At 47.8% G+C, this 22,741-nt stretch overlaps 1 protein-coding gene across 19 annotated transcripts; it reads right to left on the bottom strand.

The window, feature by feature from the left end:
- Positions 1-346: 346 nt before the first annotated feature.
- Cdip1 (cell death inducing p53 target 1) lies at positions 347-21,113 on the bottom strand. 19 transcript variants are annotated; one of them, XM_087202692.1, is made up of 8 exons: positions 20,970-21,113; positions 16,332-16,563; positions 12,875-12,968; positions 3,673-3,742; positions 3,021-3,125; positions 2,691-2,846; positions 1,778-2,051; positions 347-1,697 (listed from the first exon to the last, which is right to left on the bottom strand). In XM_087202692.1, exons 5-8 carry the CDS (start codon positions 3,103-3,105, stop codon positions 1,586-1,588), a joined length of 627 nt encoding a protein of 208 aa, XP_087058818.1. In that variant the 5' UTR covers positions 3,106-3,125; positions 3,673-3,742; positions 12,875-12,968; positions 16,332-16,563; positions 20,970-21,113; the 3' UTR covers positions 347-1,585. The 19 variants fall into 19 exon arrangements, with proteins under 19 accessions (XP_087058818.1, XP_012921015.1, XP_087058820.1 ...); XM_013065561.3 differs by having other exon boundaries at positions 20,965-21,109; XM_087202694.1 differs by lacking the exons at positions 12,875-12,968; positions 20,970-21,113 and adding exons at positions 8,260-8,384; positions 20,588-20,881.
- Positions 21,114-22,741: the final 1,628 nt, after the last annotated feature.

The raw sequence follows: 22,741 nt of genomic DNA on the forward strand, positions 1-22,741 counted from the left end.
TGTCTTAAGGGTAGGGTGTGTCAAGCCCAAGTTGGGGGGTGGGGGTCATGCTCCAGCTTGGAGGTGCTGTGGGTGGATACCAAGGTGTGTAGATGGATGGAACCAGTATCTGAGGAAGTAAGGTGACCTTATAGCCACTGCTGAAGCCAGCTCCTGCCTTCCGCTAGTCACAGCTGGATTCCCAGGGATGGTACACATCAGACTTTGGTTTGGCACAATTAAGTTCTTATGTATCAATGTTGTTGCCAGACAGTTGGGTTCAGCCCCCTACCTTCTAGTATTTACATATAACCCACCCTCTTTCCCTTAGAAAAGAAGGAAACCAGGCAAGACAGCAGAGGCCCAGGACAGGGGAATGAAGGGGCCAATTTAATGAGAAACTACAGACTGAGACCAGGCCACAATTCACAGTGATGGGAGGCCATGCAGTGGCAGTGCGAGACCAGGAGAGGGTCAGCAATAGGACACGGTGTCCACGTGGGCAAGTTCACAAACTATTCAGAAAATAAAGACAGCTTTGGGTTGCACCCAGGGCAGGGCTGGTGTCTACTAGCATACTCGGCACTTGTGCCTGCCCTTTTCTTGCCCCGGCCCAGATCCACAGCTGTTCCTGCTGGAGTGACCCAGTCCAGGGGTTTGCACAGTGACAGCAAGTCAGCTGGGGCTAAGGGCCAGCACTTACTGAGAAGAGAACTAATGGAGAGGGCACTGCAGATCCTACTACACCTACAAGGAGTTCTCTCATATATGCCATCTGTCCTAGCTGGGACACAACAGCTAGTGGGAAGAGGCTGCACCCACACAGTCAGAACATAGTACACAGGACAGGATAGGTTTGTGAGCATTCCTTCTGGCCCCAGAAAAATACAGGGGTTTGTAGAGATGTGTCCAGAGAGGGGGTTCTGCACACTGACTCAGAGGGAGATGCATGAAGGTGAGTCCCTCTTGGCTACCTTACACATGGACAGGGAATTAGGAGTTCCTAGGTTTCCATACCTGAGAGTTCTGAGGGCCATAGTTGGCAGCCACTACTTCTGTCATGCCCTGTCTCTGGCACTGCAGAGGCACAGCATATACTTTAACAAACCCAGGGGTTAACTCTGTCCTGCTTGCATCCAGGCTAACTTCAAACAATGCCATACTCTTGGCCCAGCAGATCAGAAACAACTGCGGCTCCAGGTACAGCCCCCACTACCGGTCCCCAGACTGGGACCCACTACTACTCTGGCTGCTTTTGGTCCCAGGGAGAGTCAGGACCAAGTGTGGACCTTGTAGGGAAAGGAGGAATGGGGACCCCAATAGGAGACCCAGCTTATCTTCTGGATCACAGATGTCAAGCAAACCAGGAACACACAAGCTCAGTGCCACCCCCACCCTCCACCACCCACTGGTCCTTGGCCTTGAATCCAACAGAACTTTTGCTGGAAGAGTCAGATGCTCAGGTTAGGGCAAGGCAAAGAGGACAGGGCTTTCAGGGGACAGTGGCACAGCTTCCTCCCCCAAGTGAGGGGGGAACTGACCACTGAATGCGGGGAGCAAAGCGTGGGGCCAGACTGACAGGCAGGTGAGTCCAAGTCTGGCTCCGTCAGCACAGACGCTTGTACGTATAGATGTAGGCTTTGCAGCTGGGGCATGTATGTGTCACATCCTTGAAGTCGTTGATGAGGCAGGGGATCAAGCAGCAGCCCAGATCACACCTGAAGCAGAGACAGAGACAGGCTGAGACCTGAAGAGAAGCAGCAGAGATGGCCCTGCCTTACTTGCATCCCATACCTACCCCATGAAGCAGCAGAAGAAACCCAGCACAAAGTTCATCAGTCCAATCTCGTAGGAGATCTTGGTAGTGATGGCCTGCTGGCAGTGGGGACACACAGTCTGCACGGGTGCGCCTTCAAAGATCTCACCCTGCAGCACTGTTACCGTGGTGGCAGCCCCTGAAGGGACCAAGACTGTGGCTGTGTGGCCCCCAGGGCCAGGGTAGGGCCCTGGTGGGTAGGGTCCTGGTGGGTAGTAGCCCATGGGTGGGTGAGGTCCTGGAGGAGGGTAAAAACCTGCAACAGCACAGATGAGTAGAGGTCTTACTACACAGGTTGCCCTGACAGAAGATGAGCACAAAGCCTGGAGCTCCAGCACCCAGAACACAACCTGAAACTTTCTGCCATCCTTCTAATGGGGGCCACCAAGTGCTAGTGGGAGTCCCTGGGACTAAGGCCCTGGCTCAAGATGGTTGTCCACATTTTCCCAGTCTTTCATGCTCCCTACCCTGTGAGACCAAGACAGATTTGGCAGGGATTTGCTGGGCGCTTAAGTGCCTGCAAGGATGACAGAAGGGAGAGCCTTGCCCTTCTCCAGCCCCTCTCTTGCACAGGGTGACTCAATGCCAGGAACCTATGCAAGAGCCACAGGCCCTTGGACTGCAGTGGTAGCTCCAGAGAGCTGCTGGTGAGCAAAACGCCAGGGCCACACCAAGGGCTTTACATCCTTGGCCGGGAAGAAGTTCTGTAGCACTCATAGACCTTAGCATGAGCTGCTGTGACTGAGGGGCCTTCCTTGAGCTGGTGTCCTCCATCATGACAAGCCCAGTGAGATACCTTGTTCTGTGTCACCCCTTACTGTGTCCACAGCTGTCTACAGTGAAGGCTGGATAGCAGCTTACCCCCATGCTCCCCTCATGTCTCTTGCCAACTTACCTGGAGGCATGTAGGCGCCTTCTGCACCCATGTGGGCGGGAACAAAGCCAGGCTGGGGCATTGGATGACCTGGTGGCTCATAGGGTGGGGGGCCAATATCTGCAGGGGGCAGTGGCATGCCTGGTGGGGGCTGCATCACAGCTGGGGAAGTGTGGCCTGGACAGAGAGAGAAGGCTCAGCTGGTCTCAGCACACAGGCTGGGCCAGAGGTCACTGTTTTAAGTTACAAGGTGATCCTGGAGCAGAACTGGTTAACATAGAGGCCCAACTGCACCTGGGGAGGAGAAATGAGGAAGGGCCATGATAGGGACCCCAGGATCATGACCCCTACCTGGGGTGGGTGGAGCTCCACTTTTCTCCTCCAGCAGTGGGGCTGTGGGGCCCCCAGGATAAGGAGGGGGTGGCTCGTTAGACATCTTCACTGCTTCCCTTGACCCTGGAAGGAAAACCCAGACATGAACTCAGCTCCCAGCCAACCTGCCTCCCACTCACTTGGGCTGTGGCAAGGGCTGTTGCACAAGGTGTGTGACCATCCTCAGAGGTGGCCAGCCAAGCCTAAGTACTTGGCTTCCTATGCTTCTTCCACAGGGCTCTCCCTGCTCTTTGACTCAGGCACCTGAGCTGCCACCTTTACTTTCTCTCCACATAAATCTTCAAACTCTGCAAGGAGCAGGGCTGGTGGGCTGGAACTGAAGCCTTCAGAAGTTCCATCACTGGGCTCCCTCTTGGCACTAGGGCTGTCCCACTTTCACCAGGGCACCACCAGCCCACAGCTGCCACCATCTTCACCTCTCCCCAGTCACCCACATTTCTTTGAGGGGAGGGCCCAGTGAGGTAAGACCCTGATCCAGCAGTCCTGGGACCCAACCCTGTTTGGCATCTAGTTTCCCTACCCCCTGCCCCAACATTTAGGAGGCACTAAGGCAGTCATGGAGGGGCTGACCACTACCAGAGGGTGCTGTGATCCAGGGGAGATTTCTTACCCCAAATCTGATACTTGCAGGGAGGCAGAGGAAGGTTCTTCAGCTGCTGGCCACACAGGGCTCTGGGGAGCTGTTCAGGGGAAGAGGCAGCACCCTCAGCCCAGGAAGGCTGCCAGGCAGGCCCTGGGCACAGCCCCTGTCACTGTGCCATCCACAGGCCTACTCTACTTCCTGCCTGCCTCACAGGTCCACTCTACCTCCCTGCCTGCCTCACAGGTCCACTTTCTCTCCCTCTCCTCCCCACCAGGCCAGGCAGATCCACTTCCCACTCATGAAGGAATACAAAATGAGCCATCCATGGGATGGGTTAGTCCACTATCTTGGGCTAGACCCCTTTTGGTTAGTTTGGGAACTGGGAAGGAAGAGAATCAGTCAAATGAGACACATTGCTTTATTTCTTTTGCCAAATACCTTGAGCACCTAGGCCCTGGGGGGAAAGCAGGGAAGCTGGAAGTCTCCTTGCCTTCACTCTTACTTAGCATCAAAAAGAATCTACTATTAAAAAAATAATAATAATAATCTACTATTAATAGCATTTTGGTTTTGGGGTTTTTTTTCCCTTTTCACAACTTTATTTCAACATAACTATGCTTACAGAAATACACTCATATTGGTTAAGAGAATGTAATTCAACTTATCCTACATAATTTCAACCAAAAAGTTGGTACATGGTTTAAGATTTTAAAAAGGATTTGTAATCTGATTTATTTTTATCTATTACAAGTGTATAAAAGATCCATCAGATGCTGCTAAAGAAGGTGGCAAAAACCTTGAGAAATACACCTTTGGTTTGCCTCAGAAAAGTAACAAATAATTGCACTGTAAAGTTTATAAAACTGGCGCAACAAAACGTTGTAATGTTACAATGCCAGTTTACAAAGTTCAGTAACTAATGGATGTAGGAGGGCATGGGGGAGCTTATGTACACACATGGAACTGTAAAAGCTATCCGTTTTACTAATAATGCATGTAGACTGTAAATCAACACAAACCAAAATTCAGATAATTTCTTAAATCTGAAGCATTTTGAAGCCAAAGTAATATGAACTAGAAAAAACTTAACAGTATAGCAGCATATACAATAAAAACGGCTCTCCTGGCACAGCCCCACTCATAGCCCTTATAGTCCAATCACAGGTAGTTCTACAAGGGAACTTGGGGTTCATAGATTAAAAATTAAATTAAATTTAAAAGAATCACGGCTGGGGATTTAGTTCAGTGGTTTTGCCGCCTGCCTCACAAGCGGAAGGACCCAATTCAATGCCCGGAACCAAAAAAAAAAAAAAAAAAATTAGAAGAATCAGTTGGAGGGCCAGAGGGACCCAGACCAAGATCTTACATTCAACTATAAAGAAACATGACAGTTTTACTGGGTGTAGTAGCACATGCTTGCAACCCCAACACTCAGGAGGCTAAGATAGGAGGATCATGAGTTCAAAGCCAGCCTGGGCTACATAGTAAGACCTTGTCTCAAAAAAAATTTTTTTTTGAAGAAAATATAGGCATAAATCTTTATGATCAGCATCAAAATTAAAAACTTGTACTCTACAGGACACTATCAAGTTTTGCAAGCCATCTATCTGAAAAAGGACTTACATTAAGAATATATAAAGAACTCACAACTCAGTAATAAATCTTTTTCTTTTTTCCAGTACTGGGAATCAAACTCAGGACCTTGTGCTTGCCAGGCAGGTGTGGTACTGCTGAGCTACATCCCTGGCCCCTAACAAATCATTTTTAAATGAGCAAAAGATTTGGATAGATATTTCTTGAAAGATAAATGGCCAAAAAGCACATGAAAAGATGAACACCTTTTCCAAGGGAAATGAAAACCAAATCCAAAATGAGGGATGATGTCCAATACCTGTAGTCTCCAGTTTTCAGGAGGCTGAGGCAGGAGGATTGCTTCAGTGCACAAGTTTGAGACAGCCAGAGCATGTCCAAATAAAATCAGTCACTCACTCACTAAAACTTGGGCTGGGGGTGCCGCTCAGCGGTAAAGTACTTGCCTAGCACACATAAAGCCCTGGACTTAATTCCCAGCCTAGGTGTACACACATGTACACACACACACACACACACAAACACACACACACGCACAATGAGATACACTTTATAGCCACTAGATTGTCTATAATTTAGACAGACGGTAACATGCAGAAAAGGTGGTACCCACACACTGCCAGGGTAGAGGTGCTATAGGCCACACAGCCCTGTTGTTACTCAGTCTGTCTCCTCCACATCTACACTAGTCCTGCCATCTTCCAGAACTGCAGCAGAATGGGGGGTGGAGGAGATTCCTCATGTGAAGGAGACGGGTATCTGGACAACCCCAGCTGCCTTCCAATATAAGACCAATGTCTAAGCCAGATGTGTTAGCCTTGGTGTCTTCAAGAATTTCTTGTGTAGCAAGCCATAGCGCACACCTGTAATCCCAGCACTCAGTAGTCTGGGGCAGGAGGTTCACTGATTTCGAGGGAAGCCTGAGCTACACAGTGAGTTCAAGACTGGCCTCAACTACACAGTGAGACCCTGTCTAAAAATAATAATAATAATAATAATAATAATAATAATTTCTTGTGAGTCTTAAATTCCTGTTTTAATCCATTTTTTGGTCCGCACTGTGGATGCTGAGAATACCACACTCAGCCATCACTAAAGCAGTGTGCCTACTGGTCAGCCCAGAGAGTTGGCTCCTACTGTAGAAGCTAGCCTTGAAAGGACAGGACTTTCCAGAACCTTAAGTATGGGCGGGAATTGAGCAGTATCCAGAAACACGTGTGAGATGTAGGTTCTGTAGACTGAACTGACCAAAAAACTGTGTTGCCTCAATGGCATTTTCAGGTGCAGGCCAGGTCCTGAAGGAATGGTTCTAGCTTTTGCCAGAATAGGGAGGTCCTACCCCAGTGCAGGTCCACCCTACCTTTCCAAGGGTGGACCATGTGGGCAGAACACAGTCTGCCACCCTCTGTTCCCAGGCACAGGACCAAATACTTTTCTGTAAAGCCACCCTTGTTTTCCACACCCACAGTGTACTGACTGATGATATCCAGATCTTAAATATCATCTGCTGTTCAGTCTAGCCTAGCAGCATAGAAGGCCTTGGGGCCTGCTAAGTGCAGGTTCCATCCCGGAGTAGAAACCTCTGCTTTGCACCCAATGACAGAGCCCAAGCCTTGCTCTTCCTCACCCCTTCACACAACTCTGCCAGTGAGTGTACACTTCACCTTCACTCAGCCCAGCACACACTGAGCAGGGCATGCTCTGCCTTACTGACACACAGAGACTCTTGCATCTCCAGGGAGCTGCCAGCTGGGGGTGTTCCCAGGAGTGAGGATGGAAATGACATTTTGAAATGCCTGAGGTGGGTTTTAGGGTACATATGGGACCATAAAACTAAGCAAAACTGCCACATTGCCCCATTCCTCAATCCCAGGCCACATAGAATGACTCAGCTCTGAGAGAAGAACACAGTCTTCTAATGTGGAATTGATGAGAAACTGAACCTAAGACCCCATCTCCCTCTCCCAGTGAGAGGAGAAAGGACCAGCCCACATCAGGCTGCCAGTGAACAGGAATGGACAGTGTGGAGCTCTGGAGCTAGACCAAACCTGGCTTCAAATCTAGGACCTTGGGCAAGTCAGAGAGCCTCCACCTTCCTGTGTGAAATGAGATTAGAACATCTGCCTTCAGGGCCGGGGATTTAGCTCAGTGGTTCCGGTGCCTGCCTTGCAAGCGCAAGGTCCCAAGTTCGATCCCCGGTACCCCAAAAAAAAGATAACTTTGGGCCGGGGATTTAGCTCAGTGGTTTCGCCACCTGCTGCACAAGCACAAGGACCCGAGTTCGATCTCTGGTACCAAAAAAAAAAAAAAAAAAAAAAAAAGATATATTATGTATAGGTACAAATCCCCTATGATGAATGTGATCAAAAGTGACCAACAAAATTAAAAAATAAATAAAAAAAATAATAATAATAATAAAAAAAGAACATCTGCCTTTGTCAGACCCCAGTAAGGTCCCTCTTTATTGGGGGAGAGGGGTGCTGGTTATTAGGAGGAATAAAAATGTGGTATTAGATCACGGTGATGGTTGTACAACTTTGTGAACATATTAAAAGCACTGAACTCAATGAGAGGGATACATTCTGAGAAATGGAGTGTTAGGCGATTTTGTCATTGTGCTAAGATTACAGATTATACTTCTACAAACTTAAGACAGCTATGACTTCACTAGGCAATATAATCTTATGGGACCCCATCATATATACAGTCCATCAATGACCAATACATTATGTAGCTCATAATATTTGAAAGGAATACAGTTCCTAACAGTACAGGTCAGTGAAGAACAGCTTTGACATGAGGGGGCAGGGAGAGAAGGGGAAAGGTCCCCAGCTTTTCAGAGAGGAGCTCTAAGCACAAGGCCTCAGGTCCCTGGGAACTGCCTCTGATGTTCTGTTCCGCTCCCAAATATTCATTATTCACTGCAGAGTACAATGCAATTGATCCAAGGCCAAAGGCAGGCCAATGGGCAGCAGCCTGCCTGCCTCTACAGGGTCCCTTGGAGGCTAACAACAGGATACACACCTCCTGGCTACAGCCACTGCTGCAAGGCCTTTGGGCAAACTCGATTCTCTAGTTGAAACTGTCCTACGCACTGCAACTAGGGGTGCCAGCTGGGCACGGATGGTCTCTTCTGCTTCTGAAAGTACCTGTCAGCAGATAAATTTGCGTGGAAGAAAACCAAAGAGAAGGAAGCAGGATGATGAAGCTTGAGATCCACAGGGATAACCAGCCTGGTTGGCCCTCGAGGGCTCTCCTGGAGACAGTACAGACACTGGGGGATGAAGCAGAAAGGTGACAGAGGACAAGCCCAGAGGGACTTCCTGACAGTAGTTTCCCGAGGGTCTGCCAGAGTAGTAGCTCTTAAACATTTTGAACTCAGGACTCACACTTGATAACTAAGGACCTCAAATAGATTTTGATTCTGTGGGTTGTATCCATCAATATCATACTAGAAATAAAAAATGAGGAATATTAAAAAATTAATTCAGGATCTGGAGATGTAGCTCAGTGGTAAAGGGCTTGTCTAGCATGTGCAAGGACCTGAGTTCAACCCTCAATAACACCGAAAAAGAGGAAAGGAAAAAAATCACATTGTTGGTCCCACCACCAGTGTCATCAGAAAAGTTTAAATATCACACTGTGAAGTGGACTGTGGTAGAGCACTTGCCTAACATGTGAAAGGCCTGGGTTCCATTTTTAGCACTGCAAAAACAAAAAAAGGTTCTGACCCCCAGCCAAGAGGTCTCAGGAAGCCCCCTCAAGACTGCAGATCACATTTTGAAAATAGCCCACTAGAATGTAAGTGAGTATAATACTAACTACCTACGGCACAGTCAGGGCTCCTAGCCAGAGGGACCAACAGTGGCCTTGAGGTCCCTTTTGGGGAGGCTGAACCTGTTGTTGTTCTACCTGGGCCATACTCCAGGGAGGTGCTTGCTGCCACCCAGAGACTTCAGAAGCCAGCCATCAAGACATGGGTCTAGATCAACCAGATCAAATCCAGCTCAACGACTTTCAAGCTGTGTGACCTGTGAGCCTCAGTTTCCTCATCATCTGTCTACCTCTCAGGGTAACAATGTTTAAAAGAAAGTGTGCAAGCTAGGCATGATGGCACATGTTTGAAATCCCAGAACTGTGAGGCTGAGGCAGGGGACTTGCTGTGAGTTTGAGGCCAGCCTGGGCTACACAGTAAGTTCAAGGCCAGCCTTGACTACATAGCAAGACCCTGCCTCAAAAAACAAACAAACAAAAATGTGCAGAACTCCTGGGCCAGGGATTTAGCTCAGTGGTGCCGCCACCTGCCTTGATCCCCAGTTCAAAAACAAAAACAAAAACAAACTGTGCAGAACTCCCATTGCAAGAGCACAGGGCTGGTACACAAGAACACTAACCAAATGGAGCCAGCTACTATTATGAATGATGGCCACCAGCCACCAATGGCTCTTCCCTGGGGCAAATCTGGTCCCAAACAAGGACGACCAGCTTCAATTGCAGGAGTCATTTGGCTCAGCTCCAGTGTCCCTGCAAGACTGTCTGTTCCCAGCACATCTGAGGCCACACCTTCTATAGACAACTCTTTGCAAAGGCAGAGGCACTAGCAATCCCCAAACAGCCAACTCTCCTGTCAAACTATTTTTCTTGGACTTGTGGGACCTGGCTGGAGGTCAGCAATGCCCCGGGGAAGGCCTCTACCTAAGTTGTGGTGGTAGGGAGGCCAGGCAGCAGCTGCTGCAGAGCAGCCTTTCCCAGGACTTGGCTGGTTGCTGTTGCCTCCCTACATGACCTCTTTCTTTTTTTTTTTTTTTTGGTACCAGGGATTGAACTCAGTACCTTGCGCTTGCAAGGCAGGTGGTGGAACCACTGAGCTAAATCTCCGGCCATGAGCTTCTTCTTGAGGCAGCCCTGGCACCAGGACACCAGCTGGCCCCAATGGGGGTCCTTGGTCCCCAGGAGGCAGGTCCCAGGTGTCTGGCTAGGAGCAGGGCTTTCTGCTTTGCTGGGGAAACTAAAAGGCAGCAGTCAGACTTCCCCACAGCCTCCCATCTATTGAACAGAGGCATCCATTCAGACATGGGTAAGGTGGCCATGTGGCACAACGGGTCATGGTGAAAGGCAATTACCTGTAGATGGCCTCTGACTCCCTGAGCACCACATGTAGCTGTTCTCTGTCTGGTTCTCCCAAGCAACCCTGGGATAAGCTTATGTATAATCTGTGCAGTGGCCACTTAAAGGAGCCCCTGGGAAAGGTAAAGTGGGCGGGGCAGTGCTTCCTCTTAAGACACTGGGGCCATTGTCCCTGGCTGCCAAGTCAAAGGACTGGCAGGACTTGGGAGAGGGCTTTTTTTTTTTCTGGTACCGGGAACCAAACTCAGGACCTTGCATTTTCAAGGCAGGTGTGGCGCCACTGAGCTAAATCCCCAGCCCTTATTTTGCGGGGGTAGGTGTGTGTGTGGGGGGGGTGATGCTGATTGTGGCCCATGTTCCATTTTCCTCACGATGCAGCAGCAGTATGAGACAGTGCCTCCTCAGACAGCATCACTGGTGGCACTAAAACATTTCTTTATTTTTGTACCTGAACTTAAGTGTATCTGGTGCTTGGAAATTCTAAACACATTAAGACACAGAAAGCAAAGTGCAAGGACCCAAGTTCGATCTCCGGTACCAAAAAAAAAAAAAAAAAAAAAAAAGACACAGAAAGCAGAATTGGCTTTCCCATCTGTCTGGCCTCCTCCCACCCTGTCCAGCATGTGCCTGTCTCCTGATTAGTGTTCCATCTCAACAGAGCCAAAACACCAGCCTAATTCATCCCCTCCCCACTACCAGGAGACCAGAGCTGTGTACTACAGATGGAGCTGCAAGGGCACAACTGGGGCCCAGGCACTAGGTCCTGGCCATCTGACTTTTCAGACTTTTCTCATCTGCAAAATGGCAGCAATAGTCCTGCCCCAGAGCTGTAATGAGCCATAAAGGGTCATGTATGAAGAACACACAGCTCAAAGCCTCAAAAGTAGTATTCAATAAATAAAAATAACTTTGTTATTTGTATCTATGGAGGCACAACCAGAGCATGAGAAAGTACAAAAGAAAAAAAGAATACACTAGTTTCTATTAAGCTGAAGAAAAACTAAAAGGGAGACGAGAATAATGGTTTCTGGGTTTTCTCTTTGTTTTGCAGTATTGGGTAGAAGCCAGGGAGTGCTGAGCTACATCCTCAGCTCTTCTGTCTTTTTTTAAATTTTGGGACAAGGTCTTGCTAAATTGCCCAGGCTGGTCTTAAACTTGCATCCTCTTGGTTCAGTCTCCCTAGTAGCAGATAGTACGGGTATACACCAAGCATGCCTGGCCCAGGACTAATGGTTCTAAATTTATTTCTTTTTATTTTTTTGGTACCGGGGATTGAACTCGGGTCCTTGAGCTCGCGCAGCAGGCAGCAAAACCACTGAGCTAAATCCCTGGACCTAATGGTTCTAAATTTTAAAATAGTAAGATTTTGGGGCCAGGGATTTAGCTTAGTGGTTCCACTGCCTGCCTCGCAAGTGCAAGGTCCCGAGTTCGATCCCCTGTACCAAAAAAAAAAAAGTAAGATTTCTAGGAACTATGATGACAATTATCACTGTACAATTTGCATCAGGCTGAATTCTTGTCAAAGCTCTTGACAAACCGTTATGCTTTCACTCCCTGAGATCCAGTGTCAAATGGAGGAGCCACAGCAAATCAGGTTAGTCCCACTTTTCTGGAGGACAGCTGTGTAACACATTCTTTTGATTTATTAATGCTATTTCAAGGTATTTACCCTGGAGATAAAATGGACATGTGAGCAACGATTCCTGTGCAAAGGTGTTTATGTGCATCACTGTGTTGATGCCAACAGGACAGTTAAACCCACCTGGTCTATCGGTGCAGTATAATTGTATCCATTCCCTGAAAATGCCATAGAGATACTTTTTACTGACATGGAAAGATGGCCTTGACACAGCACTGAATAAAAGAAAGATATAAAAGCAGTATGTGTAGCATGATTCTACTTTAGTTTTCTTAGGGTAGTGAGATTTTGGGTTGTTTATAGATAAACACAAATACAGAAGCTCTTTCCTTTGTGTAGTCTCTAGTTTTCTATGATCAGCAATTCCTTTGACTGACTCCTTTCCCAAAATGCTCATTATAATTAAGATAAGTTTATGTTAGTCCTCAACCCACAAAGATGCCTCAGACTACAATCTAGTCTACAGGAAAAAATGCTCAATGAAACAAGCCCAAGGGCTGGCTGTCCAGCAGTTCTCCCTCTCAGAAGTCTGTGTAATCCCAGCACTTGGGAAGCTGAGGCAGGAGGTATAGGCCTACACAAGGTATACGCCACCCTGAGCTATGCAGTGAGTTCAAGGCCAGCCTGAACTATATAGCGAGACCTTATCTTAAAAAAAAAAATCAGGGGCCGGGGATTTAGCTCAGTGGTTTTGCCACCTGCTGCGCAAACGCAAGAACCCAAGTTCGATCCCCGGTACCAAAAACAAACAAAAAAAAATCAGTGTAAGTAGCCATAATGCCTTTATCCAAGTCTCACTTGAGATCAGTAGCATGAATCCTGTCTCCCTACCAAATCACCTTGAGGTGCTCCAGGCAAATTGAAGATACATACCTGTCAAGTCACACTAGCCTCAAAGACTCTACCTGGAGAGCTAGTAGGAGGTCACCAGCAGAAGAGGGCAGGTAAGCAAATCCTCATGGGACACCTGATACAACCAAGAGTGATGAGGTTACTGTGCTTGCTGAGGCCATGGCTGGAGCCACCTGGAAATACAGCCCACCTTCAGCATGCTGAGCTGCCTCTGTGCTCAGGAGCTTGTTTCTGCATGTTTTGCTGTTGGTGCAGAACACAAGGAAGTAAAAAAAGAGGGGAAATGGGGCCAAAAGCCAGGAAAACAGCTACAGCTGCAACCACAACTAGTGAATAAACAAGTCATCAGCACCTGTTGCATAGGCAGGCTATGGTAACTGAGAGCCACCTAATTTTAGAAACATCATGAGCCTAAAGAACTATCACTTAAGCAATCAAAATGGAGCCCTAAAAAAAAAAATCTTATCTCTGTATGCACTGAGCTGATTCAAATGGATGGTCTTTGGTTTACTATTTAACCAGCTGTGGCCGGTGAGATCAAGATATAACCATCCTGATCTACAAAAAAACCACAAGCCCCTTACATGCAGTCATGCCATGTAGCCATGACAGTCATGGCCACCAAGCATGAGTCATGAGTCTTAATTGGGACACAAATGCCTCCTGGTTCTGCACACCCAGGGAGAAGGGCTCTGCCTGCAGAGGTCTTGCCCAGTCTCCCCATTCTGTTGGAGGAAGCAACCCCTAGGCTTACCTTTCTTCCCCGAAATACTTTAGTCACTATATATACCTGAATACTACAGCCCCCTACCAACTTTCCCTCAGAACAGTAAGGGGACCTCATCTTTGCAACACTTGAGATCACCCATATGACAGGGCATTCCTTCAATTACTTTGAAGAAAGTTCTGCTGAGTGAAGAACATAAGCTGCAGTGACCTACATCAGTGCTAGTGTGGGACACTTACAGAGGTCATAGGTGGAATCAGTAAACTAAAACAAAAATAACACAAAACCCAACATGGAACAGATTAATAACTTCCTGGGCACTTGTTGGATGTTGCTGTAAACAGCTTTTTCAAGAACACTTTAAAAGCACATAGTAAACTGTACTATAGGAATATAAAGAAAACCTGAATGTGACCAGTCCTGGGGCAGTGGAACCACCCTGTGGCTTGGGACCTTCAGACAGATAGTAACTTCATGTGGGAAGCAAATTTTTTTTTTCCTGGTACTGGAAATTGAACTCAGAACCTTGTGCTTGCCAGGCAGGTGCCACTGAGCTACATGCCTGGCCCCTAGAAGCAAATGTAATTAGTACTTTACGTGCATTATATGAACTGGGTGTGGCGGTGCACGCCTGTAATCCCAGCACTCAGGAGGATGGCTGTGAGTTCCAGGCCAACTTCAAGGCCAGCCTGCACTACAAAGGGAGACCTTTCTCCAAACAAACAAACATGCACTATATGAAATAGTATATGGGAGCTTAAATTCCTACACTGGAAGTTGACACTAGATCCTAAGAGTTCACTGACTTCAGTTGGGACAGAACTGTTTTGGGTTTTCTCCTTGGGAAAGTGAGAATACCTGTTATGTTTGAGGGTGCCATATTTGGCCATGTGTAGATTTCACTAGGAGACATGTCTTTCAGGGCTGGAAAAGCCATATAAAAACGACTAAGGCCAGGGATTTAGCTCTGTGGTGCCGTGCCTGCCTCGCGCCTGAGTTTGATCCCCTGTACCAAAAATAAATAAATAAAATGACTAGGTTTGAAGTCTCAGCTGACATTCATTTAGGCGTCAAACTTTTATTGAGCACCCATTAAATGCAGATGCCACGTGAAGTGCTGGGAGATCATGGTATGTGAGACGAACAGCATCACAGACTGGGGAGCAGGCTCTGAGGAGTGACATGGCTATCTGAGCTGGTCAGAGATGACAGAGGCAAGACAGGACCTCAATTGTCATGACTCCTTCCACAGCACTGTCAGCCTTTACTTTGCCACATCTTCTCCAAAATGTTATTCAAAATCCTTGAGTAGGGTCTTATGGTCCCAGGGAATTCTGTCCTATTCATTTAGTGTAGATGGGTTTCATGGTATCCAAAACAAAAAGCTGAATTAGTGCTGCCCAGCCCCTGGCTTACCCTGTGATAGAGCAGGACTGGGAAGGGAAATAGGACACAGAATATGCTATCTCCTGGGGCTGTCATCCTTCCATACCTCCCACAACTCACAGGCCATTCAAGGACTTTAAATGGCAGTTTGACCCCATGAGATCTTTCCTCGACCAGCTGACTTGAGAACCTAAGCTAATGACTCTGCACATGAGAATCCAACTGTGGACTGAAACTCGTATCCCAGCATTTCAGGGAAGGCAGTGTGCATACACTGTAGCCCCTGTGCCTTGCAAGCTAACCAGCTATCAGGAAAAATAAGACAGCAAAAATGCAGAAACAGTATGTGATTTTATTCACGCAGCATCCACCAAGTGTCAGGCCCTTTCCTAGGCAATATACGTGGAGGGATAGCTATCTCAATGGAACTTTAATGGGGGGAGGGTGTTGTAAAACACAAAAATATAGAGACTACCATACAGTGATTTGTGCTATGGAAAAACAAAAAACAGAAGAGTGCTGAGGAGCTGCAATTCTAAACAGAGAAGGCTTCATCAAGCAGGGAACATTTTGGCACAAGTCTGAGGAGGTGGGTCATGTGCAAATTGTAGGGAAAAGGTCCAGGGAAAGAGAAATTAACTGCAAAGGCCCAGCCAAAGCAGCTAAGCAGGGGTGGGGTGGGGGTGGGGGTGGGGGTGGGGGTAGGGGAGCTGAGGGTGAGGTGGGAGGGCTAGGTCCCCTGGCCATTGCAAGATGCCCAATTTTACTGAGTAAGCTGAGGGGTTTCTAGAGGGAACGGGGAAATCAGGTTGTCTTTCACAAGTCTCTAATTCCTAAACTCTGTGTGTTGTACTAATACGGATTTCCCAACCCCCTGATATCAAACAGATGGCTGCTAGAGACAGGAATCTTAGAGTATTTGGCCACCATCTCTAGCAGGTACAGTTCCTTTTTGGCCAGTTTGGCTGGGGTCACAGAGAAATGGGTAATGGTGTGGCTACTCTCCAGGCAAAGCAGGCAGACAGACACAGACATGAAGTTTGACCACAATGGGGGATGAAAAATAAGGCCTAAGCCTTGAGGGACACAGAATGCTGAGAAATGGTCATTTCAGGCACTGAGCAGAACGGGATTCTTCAGGTTTGAAATGAGCCAGTTCTATTCAAAGACCCATCACTATACATATTTCTTCTTCCAAGTGACTACCTGTTTGAAGAGTTAAGGCTCATGACTCCTTAATTTGGCCAACAATTCACTGGACCCTCTAGATCAGTGGTGGCACACATGCCGCAGTGGGCTATTATCATTGAAAGCTGTAAAAGGTTCACTATCACTGCTCTAGATCATTCACCTCATAGTCCTTACCCTCAGGAAGCTACAGATCCACCTGGGAAACCAAGTCACCCTTGAGAATTTATAAAATATACTCAGGTACTCCAGCTGCAAGATGGGAGATGTGTGAAGTAGGACTGGGATGGCTTCTGGGCCTTCCAGGAAGGTGGGCAGGAAACTCCAGGTCCAGAGTATTAGTCACTGGCAGCAGGGGAATTTGAAAGTTGTTTTCAATGGTCCAGTTTGCCAGCCAGACCTATAGTACCTGAGGGTTAGAAACAGTGTTTGAGAATAGTTTCCCCATAGCACGTGGCAGTACCTGAAATATATGGGCTGAGAGGATGACACCACAGCTCGGCTGACAGTCCTGGACAAGGATTCCCCATCTTAAATGATACCTCAGTCACCAAACAGAATAGTAGAAATGGGGCTGCAGGTTTTTCTTTTCCCTTTAAACTTTGGCTAGTTGGCAAGTCCTTCTAACTCTGTTTCAAAAAGTGCTCAGAACCACATATTTCATCTGATGGTCAAGATTTAAAGGAAAAGTCTGGGCTCAACCCTATATCCTAGACCTACCACAGTCCACTCCAGCTCTACCACACTATACCTTACACTTCTCCAAATCTGTACATGTCTGGTGAATAAATGAGTCCATAAGATTTGGGGTTAACCTTAATAGACTTCCTATGCTGTCCCTAACCCAAATGCCCACTACCCAAAGTCCCCAGGCCACAGCACAGCTACAGATAAGATGGATTCGACCAGCTTCCTTCTGAAAGTGCCTTTGTTTTTGGCCAAAAGTCAAAACAGCAAAAACCATCACGTCTTGAATCATTATCAATTCCATGGGGGCAGTAATCACAGTGGGACTGGGAGAGCCCACATTTGCTTTGTCCTCTCTCCCTTCAACACCCACTGTTTCAGGGGAGTGGGGTATGCAGCCCTTCTCTGCCATTATTTGGCAACCTCAAGCAAGTCACTTAGAAACTCTGGCTGTTTCGTTAGATGTGTTTACCATGCCTATGCTACTCCTTAGATGACAAGTGAGAAATGGACCAATAGGAACCATACACATATAAGGCCCCACACTGCTCACAAATCTTATTCCTTCAGTTTCCCCAACTGTTAAGGCTGTTGTACTTAATGTCAGATGGAACTGTTGACAACTGTTCACATTCTTCCTGAAGGAATAAAGGGTTACAATTTTCAAACCACTGATGGCAACTTTCACACTTTTCTCTACCCACTCCCACCTGCTCTACCCTTTTCTTCTTGCAAAAAAACCCTAGATACTGCAACTAGACCTGAATTAACATTTATTGAACACATCATGTACCAGGTATATTCAGTTTTTACTGAAACCTTGTGACATCTTGTTGCAATAAGAATTGACAGTGAGGGATCACTCAATGGACAGACCAAATGGGGGTTCACAGCATCAACAAATCAGAATACAGAAAAGATGACTAGAAGGAAAAAAAAACAGTATTACCAAAAACCACATCATAACTGGCTTTCACAGAAAATATGTTGTTGGACTTCTTTACCCTGTATTGGATGGTTTTGTATTCTTTTTATTTTGTCTAACACCAGGGAATCCTCACCTTTTCAGTGCTTACAGTGAGTACAGGTCTTCTTCATCTGGCCTGGGTGTTTCTTTCCATCTACCACAGATGCAGTGAGCGAAGCTCTGGAAAGGCAAGTGACTTGTCCACACAGCTTCAAAGTCACAAGGAAGGGCCTCCAATGTGGTCTGCTGATTCAAAGTCTAGGCAGTACTGGTCCCAGGACCCCATCATTATCACTAGAGGGCTGATGACTCACAGGCAGTGGGCAGACCCAGTAGGCTCAGAGGCTCAGGAACTGGACAGACCAGCATCTCCAAAGGTGGATGCCCCCTGAGGGCTGTGTGGCCAGTTCCTGGCCTGGTTCACTTTCTCCTCTGTGATACTGTATTACAATGCAGCCTCCACTATCTCCTAAAGAGATGGTGTTTGAGAGAATCCTGATAGGGTGCAGATGGAGACAGAAGCCTTTTGTACCGTCTAAAAGTGGGCACATTTCCATTCTGTGGAGTCTAATTCCAAGTTCCCTCATGGGATAAGAAACCTCCCCTCACTACTGCCAATCTGGCTCTCATCCTCTCTTCCCTCTAGGAAGAGCCAAGGTCCTCCACAGAATCCCCCTACCTGCTGCCTTCTCACCAGCACATTCTTCAGATACAAGTCATAGACATCAATACAAAATGCCATGATTTTACCACACTTCCCTGTGTTCTCGATGAATAAAATATGGCCTTGCACTTTAAAACAGTGTTTATGAAAGCAGAGAAGACTTTTCACAGGGCCTGTCTCTTCTCTTCCTCTTAACCAAACCAGGTGAGGGAATGGTGTTTGCGGCTATGGAACTAAGTACCTCGGCTTAAAAGGGACTCAAGCTATGACTTCTAATTCATCAGTATTGTGAGCTTGCCAAATGTGCTCCTCACCCTGTTCTTCCAGAGTTCAGAAAACACACACCAGCTGGGCATGGTGGCACATGCCTATAACCCCAGCACTTGGGAGGCTGAGACAGGAAGATTGCTGTGAGTTTGAGGCCAGCCTGGGCTACACAGTGAGTTCAAGGTGAGCCTGAACTACACAGTGAAACTCTATCTCAAAAAACAAAAACAAAAACTCACAACAAACAAACAAACAAAAAGAAAACACACACCAAACCAGTAGGTACCAGTAGGTACCAGTAGGTACCAACTGGGCAAGCGTAGTGTATGAAGAATCAAGAGAACCTGCAAGTAGACAACTCTAATTATTGCCAACATGATCTGCTGGGGGAAAATGGCCTTTGGGACGTGTTCCATTCGTTCTCTCTCTCTTCTTCAAAACAGTTTTGGTCCCTGAAGTATTCTTCACACATTTTGTGTTTCTGCTTTTAGGGATGATTCTAGAACATGGCCAGCTGTTTTTAAATCACTGTAAGAACAGATGTGAAGGTCTTTCCTGCTTCCATAGACCCATCCCCCTTCAAATCCCTTCAGCTTGTCAAGGCTGGGAGGCAGACAGACTTTCAAATACCCAGAGCCTTTGTCAGTTAAAAATCAGAATTCAAAGACTCTAGGTAATGATATACATGCTTAACTATTTGGGAAGGAAACAGTGATATCTGCAACTTACTTTGGCATCCATAAACATAAAAATGGACTGCTTGGTAGACAGATATGTGATAAAGATGTGACATGTTAACTAAGAATCTTAGGTGATGGTCCGTGGGCATACATTGTAAAATTCCTTCAACTCTCCTGTATACTTAAAATTTTTCCTAATTAAATCTGGGAGTGGGAGGTTCTTCTGAAATGGTGACTGAAAATACCTTTCCCATTAAAAGCTGAGGGCAAACAGCGGACACACCTCTCCCCACCCAATTCAGGTGAGCTCCAAAGAAAGAAACAAAGTACCAAGGAGAATGAGCAGTCCTATTTGCCTAGGAAGGCCCTGCTCACATCAGGCCCCAAAATACATACAAAACTGATACAAATGCTACCGAACGCCCCCTCTCCAGGGCCTTTAATCCTCACTTTTCGACAGAGGTTCTTAGGCCCAAGTGTGCTGAGAATTATCTAGACAGCTTATTAAATACAGATTCCTGAGCTGCAGTCCGTAACTAGTGATTCAGAGCCTGACGGGTGGAGGTGAGCCCCTAGAATCTGTCTTTTTAACAAGAGCTCCAGGTCGTTCTGACGCAGAGGATCCTCGGCCACTCACTCCATCTTCCTGACACCTGTTGAGAGGCCCCTGAGAACCCACCCTCCGCGACGTCCTGGATGGTGTGAGACCTGGTCGTCTGCCGCCTCTCCAACCCGCCTGTGGGAGCGTGGAGCAGAGCCACGTCCTGATCTGCACGCGACTGAGAGCCGGGCGGGGGAGGGACAGACAGTACGGCGGGCTCCTGCGGGACCGCCAAGGTCACCTGCAGGGCCACTCGGCGCAGCGACCCTCCTTTCCACCACCCCCCCCTTTCTTGAAGAAGAAAGCGTTCGCCCTTCCTCTCCCTTCCCCTCATTTACTGCGGCAAAATGACACAATCTTCTCTTACATAAAACTTGGAGAGGCATGGGAGGGACCGCGCTCTAGGCCGGGCCCTCGGAACCGATAACCCTGTGACTCAAGACCCCAGCATGGGAAGCTGTCGCCGCAGCCCCGCAACCACAACCACACTAATCCCCCGGGCTACCCTGGATCCCGCAGCATCTCGGAAGGGGGACGGGCTGGCCTCGTCGCCCCGACACTGTTTACCTCAGAAAACAGGCACACGAGACCGGCCCGCAGGACACAGAGACGAGCCCAGCTCCTGCCTTAGAGCTTGAGACCCCTCACCCGGGGAGTTCTGCGCGCACACAGCCCCCGCGCGCCCAAAGGCCACTGGGATTTGTAGTCCTCCCGCGTGCCCAAAGGCCTGTAGGATTTGTATTCAGCCAGTTCGTCTTCGGCGAGCCCTGAAGCAAGGGGCCTACAGAAACCGGCATGCACCGCGCGGTGCTGTGGGCGGGGGCGGGGCCCGACGCCGAGGAGATTTCCCACCTAAGGGGGCGCGAGGCCCAGCCCCCCTCCGATGGGGGTGCAGGTGGGGGTTCCCACGGGAAGCCATCCAAGAGTGCGCAGAGGCGACTCACCGTACCCGCAACCCCTCACCCGCGGCGGGAGCAGCAGCAGGAGAGACTGCCTCAGCAGCTGGCCGTCGCGTCCCGTCAGAGGAGGCGGATAAGCTTTGGAGAAAGGCCCAAGACCCTGACGTCTCGGCGAGGAGGCGTAGCCTTGTGTGACACGTGATGATCTGGGTGACGTCACCGAGGGCTGAGTCGCGTTGAGGTTTAAACTCCTGGCCGGGGGTGGGGGTGGGGGTGGGGGTGGGGGTGGGGGTGGGGGTTCTCGGCTTGTTTGCGGAGTGAAAGGCTGGAGAACCTAAAAAGGGCCCTGTGAGGCCCTCTGGCGGCAGTTAGGCAGGGGTCGGAGCAGCTCGCGCCTTCCTCGCTCCTGGGCTGCCTTTTGTGCCTTTGTTCTACGAATGTTTATCCAGTTAAAAAGCCCTCTTACTACCCGCCAGGCGTGGTGCACGCCTGTAATCCCAGCACTCGGGAGGCTGAGGCAGGAGGATCGCCACGAGTTCGAGGCCAGCCTAGGCCACATAGTGAGTGCAAGGCCAGCCTGACCTACGTAGTGAGATTCTGGCTCAAAAAACAAACAAAAAGCCATGAACTACCCAATCGCTATCCCTTCACTCCAACAGACAATATACACTATAAATAAATCACAAAAACACCCAAGCCACAAAGAAAAGCAGCAAAATGCCCCAGCAGAGGATTATGGGATGGTGCCTCTAGTCAGAGAGGTTAGAAAACCAGGTGATAAGGCGGAGGCCTGAGGTAGAAAGGAAGGGAAGGGGCTTTGACCAGGAGGGGTGAGCTGCGTGAAAAAGAGCAGGAAGCCAATGTCATCAGCATGGGGAGGATGCTTAAAGATAGGTTAGATCCAAATCACTTTAGGTCTTGAAGTCTGTTCTCAGGAGTTTGGATTTTATTATAACTGGAATCTGAAGCCCTTGAAGAGCTGTAAGCAGTATAATTTTAGACAGTTTTCATAATTCACGGATTTGCATGCTCGCTAGCACTTATTTTTAACCCTAAATCAACATTTGAGGCACTTTCTCATTCATTTGTGGGCATGCCACCCTGCAAGTTCTCACTGAGGTCTGATAAGGGGACTCTCTGTCCATAAGTGTCCTTTTTGGGGTATATTTAATGCCATGTTTTCTTATTTTTGTTGGTGATTTTGCTGTTTAAAATAGCTCTAAATGTAGGGCAGAAGTGCTGTCTAGTATTCCTAAGTGCAAGAAGGTTATAACATGCCTTAGTGAGAAAATGTATTAGATAAGCCTCATGCAAGCTTGTCCTTGAGTCAACTGCACTGAATCAGCAACTATATATATACCTACATAGTATATGATCTTTAAACAAAGTAAACAAGGTTATGTATTCAGTGGTTGACAAAAAAGAATGTGACAAGGCTTGTAGGAACTTAGCACAAGACTACAGTGGATTTTTTTTCTTTGAGACAGGGTCTTGGTTTGTAGTTTAGGCTGTCCCTGAGCTTAGGCTGGCCATGAACTTGTGATCCTCCTGCTTCAGCCTCCCAAGTGCTGGGATTACAGGCATTCGACACCATGTCTGGCTATGGATGTTTAAATTTTTAAAAAATTATTGCAATAAGACACATTGCCATTAATTCCCCACAAAATACTCCACTTTGCATCGAACACACTCATCCTAAAGGACCGTAGTTAGCAAGACAGACTCCATATTGCTGCTTGACCCACCTGCCTGTCCTTTAGATGAACTCAGGAGGAGGAAGCTTAGAAACCTCCTCCCCTTAGAAAGTCCCTTTAGAAATAAC

The sequence above is a fragment of the Heterocephalus glaber genome, unplaced genomic scaffold, assembly GCF_053883595.1.
Source record: "Heterocephalus glaber isolate CG9 unplaced genomic scaffold, H.glaber_assembly_v1.0 deba00001781, whole genome shotgun sequence".
NCBI classification, from domain to species: domain Eukaryota; kingdom Metazoa; phylum Chordata; class Mammalia; order Rodentia; family Bathyergidae; genus Heterocephalus; species Heterocephalus glaber.

Bases quoted from the DNA above. Each gene is read 5' to 3' on its own strand.
- Cdip1 (XM_087202692.1), bottom strand. From the start codon at position 3,105: ATGTCTAACGAGCCACCCCCTCCTTATCCTGGGGGCCCCACAGCCCCA. The intron at 2,052-2,690 runs GTAAGTTGGCAA...GTGCTGTTGCAG, and splicing joins AGGCGCCTACATGCCTCCAG to GTTTTTACCCTCCTCCAGGA. The intron at 1,698-1,777 runs GTAGGTATGGGA...TCTCTGCTTCAG, and splicing joins TTCTTCTGCTGCTTCATGGG to GTGTGATCTGGGCTGCTGCT.